The sequence below is a fragment of the Cupressus sempervirens genome, chromosome 2 (genome assembly GCF_028749045.1).
Source record: "Cupressus sempervirens isolate cs-2001-9-10 chromosome 2, ASM2874904v1, whole genome shotgun sequence".
Taxonomy (NCBI): Eukaryota; Viridiplantae; Streptophyta; class Pinopsida; order Cupressales; family Cupressaceae; genus Cupressus; species Cupressus sempervirens.
Window position 1 is genome coordinate 336,117,361 of NC_143119.1, and position 11,094 is coordinate 336,128,454.

At 33.7% G+C, this 11,094-nt stretch overlaps 1 protein-coding gene and 1 pseudogene across 1 annotated transcript in view; both read left to right on the forward strand.

Annotated features, from left to right (window-relative positions):
- Window positions 1-3,917, forward strand: part of LOC149572503 (sugar transporter ERD6-like 6) — a 45,770-nt gene extending 41,853 nt beyond the window's left edge. Inside the window, exon 19 of the mRNA XM_089815849.1 lies at window positions 3,870-3,917. Coding sequence (XP_089671975.1) covers window positions 3,870-3,917 — 48 coding nt within the window. The remainder of the gene's footprint in view (window positions 1-3,869) is intronic.
- Window positions 3,918-3,922: 5 nt separating this feature from the next.
- Window positions 3,923-7,967, forward strand: LOC149572504 (sugar transporter ERD6-like 6; annotated as a pseudogene).
- Window positions 7,968-11,094: the final 3,127 nt, after the last annotated feature.

The following is an 11,094-nucleotide window of genomic DNA, read 5'->3' on the forward strand; positions in this document are numbered from 1 at the left end:
TTTCCGAAACTTAATTCTTCCCTTAGTGTGTAATGTTTTAGCTAGACATCATCCTAACTCATAAGGGCCCATTTGCTGAGTGGAATAGGAATACGTATTCCAAAAATTTTGAATTCCTTGTTTGGATGCACCAAAATGAGATTGGAATACGAAGTAAAAATGGAATATGTATTCCATTTTTGGCCCAAAAATGAGGTTTTGCAATTCCACCAAAATAGGTATTATTGGAATATGTATTCCTATTCTATTTTTAAAAATTTTAGATAACATAAATTTTTGGGTCCGCAAATTTTTATCAAATATTGGCTAAACCAAACAGAGAACAGGAATGCATTCTATTCCGAAATACATATTCCTATTCCGCTCACCAAATGAACCCTAAGTTTTTTGTTTTGCAATTTGATTTCCTTTGCATAATGTTTGTGACATTTTGAAATCTTTGAAATTGTCCAATAACCTTTCAATGCAACAAATATGTTTGTGAAGAAACCATGTTTCCATCTTACCTTCACAATACCAGTGACTATGACTTGAGAGTCACACTATATATGCATTTTCTTGACACTATTACACTTTGCCACTTGGATAGCAAAGATGGTAGCTTGACACTTTGCAACATTCTTGGTTCCATCCGAAAGAAATTTTGCTCCTATGAATAGAATATTCTCCTCTACATCCAGGAGAATATGAGCATCATCATAACATGAGCATCATCATCATGACACAAGAAGATTCTCTAAAACAACATGAGCATCATCATCACCCCCATCACAAGAATCAACCCTTAGGAGCCCTTAAACAAACCTTATTTTATTAATATTTTAATTACCATAATTTTTTAAAAATTAAATCTTATTTTTCTAAAAATTTATATTTAGATTCAAACTATATTTTTCTATTGACTTATCCCTTTAATCTTGTTCTAGTATAATTTAACAATTCCCTTACCAAAAAAAGTGCAAAAGTGCTATATATGAAGAGTGTCCCCACAATAAAATTTAAAAGCTAAGTGATATTCACCAATGACAATGATCTTTATCCTATTATTTAATATAATATTTAAAAATAAAAAGAAATTAACAAAAACATTTATTGATGAAATTCCCTTAAACAAACCTTATTTTATTAATATTTTGATTACCATAAAAAAATGTTTTTTATATTAAATCTTATTTTTCTGAAAATTTATATTTAGATTCAAACTATAGTTTTCTATTGACTTATCCCTTTAATCTTGTACTAGTATAATTTAACAATTCCCTTAAAAAAACTGCAAAAGTACTATATATCAAGAGAGTGTCCCCACAATAAAACTTAAAAGGTAAGTGATATTCAGCAATGACAGTGATCTTTATCCTATTATTTAATATAATATTTAAAATTAAAAAGAAATAAAAAATATATTTATTGATGAAATTTCCTTATCCCATAACGATCATGTTATTTTGTCCTCCAAGTTCCAACCATTACTTCTAAACAATCCTACCTTAGGATGGAGACATTTTTTCACACAAACTATTTTTCAAAAAACTCCTACAATTTTAGAAATTGATGACATTTAAAAGTTAAAAAATTCCCTCCAAAATTATTCTTCAAGAATCTACAAATTGGACTCATATCTTCATTTTAAAAACCTCAAAATTTGGCCAACGGAAAACATGAGGGAGCTTTTGTATCATCATTGAACAAGAAGCATCCTGCATTACCATGATGTATGACTTTCATGACATGATTCAGGAAACCTAATCATCCTTATCCTGAAACACAGAGAAAGTTTGTTCCTATGTTCTTGCATTCCGTTATTAAAGCCTCCATTTTGGAATGCCATTTTTCTCATCTCACTCCATCTGTCTTGAGTCTCATCAATGCATAAATTCTCTATATTTTTTTCATTAAGATCAGCAATTTTCTTTCCCCTCCTACTGAATTTCTAGCTCTACATTCAGGATTGTCAAAGCAGCAACAACCATTTTCTTCGTGTAGATGCTCTAAAATGGTTCGCATCTATGGTTTCATCACTTCTTCATACTAATTTTTCCCATTTTCTCATTCTACTAACTTTGATCTTTTGGCTAGATTGACCATATTTCGTCATTTGTATCCCCTTTCACATCAATTTCATATCAACTTGAAATCATACCAAATCAACTCAAAATCATATCAAATCAACTCGAAATCACCCCAAATCAACTCAAAATCAGTCCTAATCAACCCAAACCATATCAAACATCCCAAATCAATCATCATTTATCCACTCCTTAGCATTTTTGTGGCTTTTAGTGTCTTGGAAACCTATCAACTTATCAATCTTATCAATCTGACCTTAGTACTGTCATGGCTCTCAGTGCTAGGTCAAAATATCATTCATGTCATTCAATATTTGACATTGTTGAGGCTTTCAATGTCAAATCATGGCATCACCAACCATTTTAATAATATTGATAGTGTCTGTTAGTGTTATTATGATCAAACCTTATCAGTCAATTTCAATCTTGTAGCATTTAAAATGTCGGTTAAATGTTACATATCAATTAATTCATGTCATGTGTCCTTGGCATGTTATCAATTTTGATCTATCAATTAATTTGACCATGGCTTTGGTCTACCTTTCAATCATCTCATTTGATATCCATCATCGTCACATTTTCATCAAAGGATACAATCGCATTCATTTAATCAATTTGGCCAATCATCTGCTAATTTTCTCTATAGGATTAAATAACCCATAATTTAATCTTATTCTTTCTAATTATTCTTCCTAATTATCATCCTCAATTAATTAATTTTATTAATTAATTAGTTTAGCATCGTCAATTAATTAATTTTATTAATTAATTGATTCATTATTTGCAAACCATGGAAATTCTTAATTCCTAAGTTCCATTTTTCATCATTAAATCCATTTTCTGCTAATTCTTATTTTTTGGAATAAGAGGATTTTTAATTCAAATATTCCATCATCATGACACTTGGATATGACACCTCGTGGATTCTCCTTTGACACTTGGCTGATATTTGTCATAATCAAATATTCTTATCTCTTACGCATGTCCCTATTTGGCTTATTCATCATAGATTCTTGGCTTTAAGTGGGTTGAGGAATCTTATGACGGGTCATAGATTCTCTTCCAAATTTGACTCTCGTGTGTCATAGAATCTTACTTTTGGCATATTCTATCATATGCGTCATAGGAATTATTATTACCTCTTACGCATGCCCTATTTGGCTTATTCGTCATAGATTCTTGACTTTAAGTGGGTTGAGGAATCTTATGACACGTCATAGATTCTCTTCCACATTTAGCCAAATTTGACTCTTATGTGTCATAGAATCTTACATTTGTCATATGCGTCATAGGAATCTCTTGCCACATCGCATGTCTGTGGGTGACAAATCCAATGGTCTCACCCTACATGAAAATTATAAAATGAGCACTCTTTCTCTCATTTTGGGTCCTTGAATCCTGGAATGTTGAAATCTTGAGTCCTGGAATCTAGAATGCTTAAGTTTTGAAAATCCAAATTGTTGAATCTTTGAGTCTCTACTTCTTTGCATGTTGCATGTTGCTATCCTTGCTATCACCAAAAGAATGATCTGTTAGTGTCTGATACAACCACTAAACTTATAGAGGGGAGTGTTGAACATTTTTCCAACAATATCCCCTCAGCGTTACTTGAGCATTACCCGACATTTTGAGGATTCGAACTTGGACCACTTGTTAGAGTGGAGTTTCCATTGCACCAAAAGACCGATCTTTCAGTGCCCAATAGAACTACTCAACTTATGGTACACAAGAGGTAGTTAAGCCATTTTTACGGGTCCTAAGGGGAGCGTTGAATATTTTACCAGCAGGATTTTGGCTGTGCAGGCCTGTAAGTTTGCAGAAAATTTGGTCACTACGGATTTTACCCTATAAAAACAATGGGGTACATGGATGATTTGGAAAAGGGAAGCATGGGTGGCAATGGAGATATTAAAAAGGCTCTCTTAGAGAAAGGAAGCACACGTCTAACCATATCCAAATCTGGCTGTCATGGCGGTAAAGGTGCTAGAAAGGCAGATAATGTTGAAATCTTCTGTGGAAGTGCTATAACTGCAATATTATGTACATTAATAGTTGCCCTGGGGCCTGTACAGTTTGGTTTCTATGTAAGTTATAGTTTCTTATTTGAATAGATTGATTTTTAATCCATGCATCCATTACAAGAGTCAACCTGAATAAAAAAAGGAAGTTTCTGATAGCAACGTTCTTGCAGATTGGATACTCTTCGCCCACACAAAGTGGGATCATCAATGATCTTGGGTTAACTATTTCCCAGGTACTGTTATTTGATGAATGCATTTTTGCAATAGGATAGAATATAGTTTATGTGGTAGATCCTAATATAGAGTCTTGTTGTTTCTATCAGTTCTCCTTATTTGGATCTTTAACTAATGTTGGAGCCATGGTGGGTGCAATAATTAGTGGACAAGTTGCTGATTATATTGGACAGAAAGGGGTAAGTGCCTTCAATGTTTTTCTTTCTTTACTAAAATAAATTTTATATGTTAGACCTAATATGCTACCGCTAAAGGGATACACTGCAAGATTTTGTCTTGTACTGCTAGTAGCAACGATGGTCATATAAATTCTTTTTTGTACCCAATCTTTAAAGATGAGTGCAATTAACAAACATTTATATTTGCATAACCTCTTCTTTGTTTGCGTGTAGGCATTACTAGTAGCTTCCATTCCCAACATTCTTGGGTGGCTTGCTATTTCTTTTGCCAAGGCAAGCTAATTTTCCTTTGATAAAATGATAGCTAAATGAATAAGAAGTTTGATAGTGATTTTCCTTTGGAGCATAAGGAAATTCCTCTTTTTGATGTCATCACCCTATGGTTACAGGATTCTTCATTTTTGTACTTGGGAAGAGTGCTCACAGGCTTTGGAGTGGGAGTCATCTCATTCACTGTAAGTCAATTTTTTTTCACAATCTAGAACAAGCCTATTGTTGTCATTTTTAAGCCATAAATTATTACACTTAATAAATTAAAGAGCATACAGGCACGTGGACAGCTATGAATCTAACCATATCATGGTTCTTTTAGGTACCAGTATACATATCTGAGATTGCACCAAAGCATTTGCGAGGAGGTCTTGGGGCAGTAAATCAGGTTTGTTTTGTAAACTCAAAATTCTTTTGTATATTAATCATGATAATAGTCCTAATATAAAGTGTAATTTGATACAGTTTTGAATCTTATACTTAATTGATTTTTCAACAGCTTTTTGTGACAATTGGTATTATGCTGGCATATCTATTTGGACTGTTCCTTTCATGGCGTCCTCTTGCAGTTGCAGGTACCTTTTATTATGCTTTTTCTAGGTGAATTTAAAAAAATAAATTAGATTTTTAACTTTTATGAAAGAAATGATAGGTTGACAACTTTAGCTGGACAGGTATGATCCCTTGTGCCCTTTTGGTATTCGGCCTCTTCTTCATACCAGAATCCCCAAGATGGCTGGTGAGCATATTTCACATACAGATACATTTTGAAATGATATTATTCAATTATCGCTAATAATTTTAAAATGACATATACTATACAAAGAAACTTATTTGGCAAATTTATGATTACTTGAGTGCAGGCAAATGTTGGTAGTGATAGTTTTGAAGCTTCACTACAAGCACTTCGAGGATCTAATATTGATGTCTCCCTTGAAGCAATTGAAATCATGGTGCTATGATTTCTCCAAGATGAACTGCATTTTTTGCCCGTTCCATTAATTGCATCATCAAACTTCTTACTGTGTTTTCAATATTCTACCAGTTTGAGGAGTCATCTGCTTTTGTATAGATTTTGCTTTTTTTTAAGCTTTTCCTATCGTGAATGGGATTTAATTGTCTATTAGTTAACATCACCTCTATAATGGTAGAAGCTTGTCTAACTAATGGAAATATTCTGAGTCTAGAGCGTCATGGAGATGAATAGTCAGCAAAGTAGAATCAAATTCTGTGAGATAATTATCTTAGAAATTTAAAGTCAACGAGATAAAAGGTTGCTGGAAGTGATTTTTAGTTCACAGTGTCTATGTTAATATTATTTCTTAAACAAAGCACTAAGCTAGGATTTGTGCTATCCACAAATTTGCAGGGATTTCATCTGCTAGTGCTGCATCACTTGGACTTGGTGCCGTTCAGGTTTAATTATTTTCTTGAAGTCTTGCATGAATTTTTCTGTCATGATTTAGTCTCATGTTGCTCATGAATAAAGGATAATGTTACAGGTGCTCACAACTGGGCTTACTGTATGCCTAATGGACAAAGCTGGTCGATGTCTTCTCCTTATGGTGAGAAAAACCTTGTAGTTATCACGATTTTGTATTGTGTCATTTGGGAGCATAGATTCAATGGTGTAGAGAACTAACATGTTTTATTGTTTTGTCAATAGGTCTCATCAGGAGGGATGGCCATATGTCATTTTCTTGTTGGCCTCTCATTTTACTTGAAGGTAGTGTCACTAAAAGCCATATGTCATTTCCTTCTTGGTCTCTCATCTTACTTGAATGCAGCGCCTCTAAAAATCCTAATGGTTGATTTGAAGCTCTATGAAAAACACGCCTTCACTTTCTACTAAACACTTATTTGGTGGTGTTATCTGGTGCCTAATGGTATGGAATTTCTTGGCTTTCCAAAGTTAATTTCTAGTTTGCTCTTATTGCAGAGCCATATGGAAGGAGCTTCTCAATATGAAACATTCTTCAGTGTATTAGCTTTAACAAGTTTGCTGGTAAGTTGGGAATGAAAACTCAAATATGAATATAGAAATCGGAAATAATAGAACGCTCGAGTAACATAGCTCTTAGGATTTTTAACACATACCAAAACTTCTATGCATTAACTAGACATTCTCTGTCACACCATTCTCTTGTCATATTGATATATATCATTTGTTGTTTGGTGATTTGATTACAGATTTTCATCGTTTCCTTCTCACTTGGTATGGGTGCCATCCCATGGATTATCATCTCTGAGGTAACACACTTGTAACATTGACTAGGTCACATTATTGCACCCTTTACAGAAACACCGGGAAGAATCTCCTGGTCCTTTAATCACTTAAAGTGATGCTACTAATAATCTGTTTCTCTATTATCTAACTCTTCCTGTGCTACTGTAGATACTTCCACTCAATGTCAAGGGTCTTGCTGGCAGTGTAGCAACCCTGGCACACTAGATGACATCATGGGTGGTGACAATGACTATCAATTTACTAATGCAATGGAGCTATGCTGGTGAGCTTTTAGCCTTGAGCTGTGCATCACTTAAGCATACCAAAATCGCCCACTAAATCATTTCCAAATGGAAGAGTTCCGCTATAACAAACATGATGGAATGTGCACCGCTTCTCTATATGGTATACACTTTTAGTAAAGCAATTAGACCAGACGATAATATTTGTGGTCTCTCCTAGATTCCTATATTGGTCCATTAAGCCTTCAGGGCATGCCATGTCCCCTGATACTGAATGTTGGAAGATTGGAACTAGGCGAGTTCTAAAATGTCTATTAGCCTTGTCTGGCCTATTTGTGTGGGAAAAGTTTCAATCTTTAAACAAGTAAAAACATATCCTTGAAAGAGAGGTAGCATGTTCAAATCCAGCAGGGGTAGGGAATGTATGCCCCATTTGTAGATATGAAAACAGATTGTAGCAGGAATGTGGATGAGACACCTATATCCATTTGATAGATCTTGCGAACCATATTTAGTCTAGAGTAGGCTAGAAAACATATTGTCAAAAAATGAGTAAATAATTGCTCATTATGAACAGTTTTCTGAAGTTCCATTATTACCGTCTTATTGTTGCAGGGACATTCACGCTATATTCTGTTGTGTGCACCTTCACACTGGCCTTTGTGGTATTGTGTGTTTCAGAAACCAAAGGATGAACTTTGGAAGAGATCCAAGCATCCTTCAGATGAGCCGCTACGATGAATTCATCCCTTAGCAGATGACGAAGTGGGTTCAATTCAAGATGCACCATTGCATCGTTTGCTACTACATATTACATTGTTGATTCTTTAACCATGGGGGCAAAGTAATGATTTGTAATTGGGAGCAGTAATCTAATCCGTCATTATTCCATTAAAAGGTTGCTTCCCAACCTCAAATTCTTTGATTGCAATTACTATTCACATGTGTATTCGGAATAAAGTTTTCTTTCTTCTTGTTCTGTTATGTAATGTATAATAACTGGTTTTGTACAGGGTTTCACATATGATTTACAATGCAATTCGATCAGCAAACCGACTAGATAATTACAAATATCCTTAAACAAGTAGAATGTAACAAAAAAACATCTCAAAAAGAAAGATGAGGTTATAACTTTTTTGTGGGCTTAATGGGAAGGCACAAGCTAGTTCTCATTATGTTTTCATGTTTTCACAAGTTTTTACAATGGTAAGGGATAAATTAGGAAGAAAATTTATGAAGTTTATGAGGAACATAGCCAATTTGAGTAACTCCTTGTGCAAGTTTATGATGAGCACTTCCAACTTTTTAATGCACTATAGCCATTAACTTGGTCATCTTATTATGTTTCCATGTTTCCATGAGGTGTCATTAAAATGGCAAGGGATGAATTAAGAAAGAAATTTTATAAAGTTTGAGGTTAAATGTGCAATTTTATGATGAGCACTTTTAACTTTTCAATGCACTATATCGAGTAACTTGGTCCTCTTGTCCTTGTATGCAACACATTTTAAAATAAAGTTTTGTTCAACACAGGCAAACTCTCTCTTCCCAAGCCTCTTTTGCATTCTTCCGTACATTTTGAAGTTAGTCACATTTGAGATTGAATTCATTGATATAATGTATATACTTCCAAACCAATTCCCCCAATTTTCTTGTAAAGTTTATCCATAAAAAAGATATTTATTATTTGTGGGACACATCGAAATGAATATTCTATTTACTCATCAACTTTATGTTGTGTTGCATCCATGTACTTTTTTGGATTCTTTTTAGAAAACTTTTTAGATGCACCATAGCATGTGCTTTGATAGGGGTAGCTCCCATTTCACTTAGCATTATATCAAATGGGATAGTGCTTTTGATTCTAAACTTGTTTGTGATCATATGCTTTTGGATTCCCTTGATTTGCTTCCATTGTGAGGCTTAAGTGTTGATGGTCAATGACTCACACCCATAAAAACAATCAGTAGAACAATCCTAAACGCTTGCCTCTCAACACTTGTTTTGGAGAGCATAAAATGTCTTCCATCTTTCTAACGTTCTTTTCTTTCTGCAACCATTTCATCTTAGTTTTTTGTTGAAGTCAATCCTACGATATAAGGGTATTTTTTCAAAATAAAACTTATGTTGATACTGCTTTTTACAATTAGTGAAAATCAAGACTTTAGTCTTTTTGATATTGAACTATAGTAACAATATTTTGCAAAAGTGCTCAAGGGAAAAAGAGAGTAGTTGTCCGCATAAAGCAACAACCTTATTAAATATTCTCTCAACTTGATACCCTCAGTATTTTGCATGTTTAACCACTCTTCAAGTTTGTCAATGTATAAGCCAAACAAACATAGTAGGTGATAGTGGGCAACCTTGTTTAACCCCAATATCGTTCATGAAACATTTTATAAGCCAAACAAACATAGTAGGTGATAGTGGGCAACCTTTTTTGACCCCAATATCGCTCATGAAACATTTTATAAGCCAAAAAAACATAGTAGGTAATAGTGGGCAACCTTGTTTGACCCCAATATCGCTCATGAAACATTTTAAAATGTCAATTAAAGTTTTGATTTTGAAATGTTAGCTAAATTTTTGAATTTAAAATGCTGACTCAAGTTCTGATTTTGAAATGTTAGCTAAAGTTTTGAATTAAAAATGCGGACTCAAGTTTTGATTTTGAAATGTGAACTGAAGTTTTGTATAGGGATCCTTAATTCTTCCATTTTGACCTAAAGCTTGTCCTTAGGGATAGTGTAGAGAGCCTTTCTAAAGTCAAAAAAACAACAAAAATACCTCATCCTTTTTCTCCCACTCTTTTTGATAATGTGCCTTAAAGCGATACAATGATCAATTGTTGAGTGTTTTGGCCTAAAACTAGTTTGACTTTTTATACATTTATGTTTTTCTTCAACCTATTTGCTATTACGTTGCCAAATAAGTTTATAAATCGAGGATTGATCATTCCTATAGTTGGAGGGGTTATTGACATCATCACTCTTAAAATAGGGCATTCTAGCCTGATGTCCAATCTTTAGGAAACCTATGTCGACTAATATTATTGAAGATATTCGTAATGTGTCCTAGTTTCTTAATACCCATCTTCACCTCTTTCACGATGATTTTTTGTTCATGTTGTTGACCAAGGGTGGTGGGTCCACCTCACCTTCTTGTTCATACAACTTTCTAGCATAATCAAACCATTAAGTGGCTATAATATTGTTTTTAGTTTGTTTCCTTTTAGACTAAAGTTCTTTCCGAAATAGTTTGGGTTATTTTTACTAAGGAAAATTAGTTCCTCTTTCCTTGTGACCATAAAATCTACTCATTTCATCTTTAGAATCTTCTTGTAAACTTTAATGTCAAGGTTTATTTAATTTGATTCTTGTATATTCCTACCCATTTTAAACTCCTTATCTAACTATACTCTGTTTAAAGATTTTTGTTAATGCATAGCTATTAACATTGTGCACTTGCATGTCCTCCCCCCTTATAGAGTCTCATTGTAGCCCTAAAGATGTTTACCGTTTTTTTAGTCAAAAGATTTTTTCCCTTATGAAAGGGATCGTTGAGGAAATTGAGATTTTGTCCCAAATAGCTTATCATTTGCCCACAACAAATTTATGTACAATAGTCTATGATCAGATTTGAGATATGATATGTGTTCCCCAATCACAACACCCTCAATTCTCTCATATAAATTATGAGAATAGGTTGCATAATATACCACACATGCACCATTGCAAGTATTGCAAGTGAACTTGTTTGACTTTCACCATCTAGATAAGACATTGCAAATTATTAAATCTTAATTGCCACATAGTGTTATCAAGTCTTTCCCAAAATGATTGGAGCCCTTACACA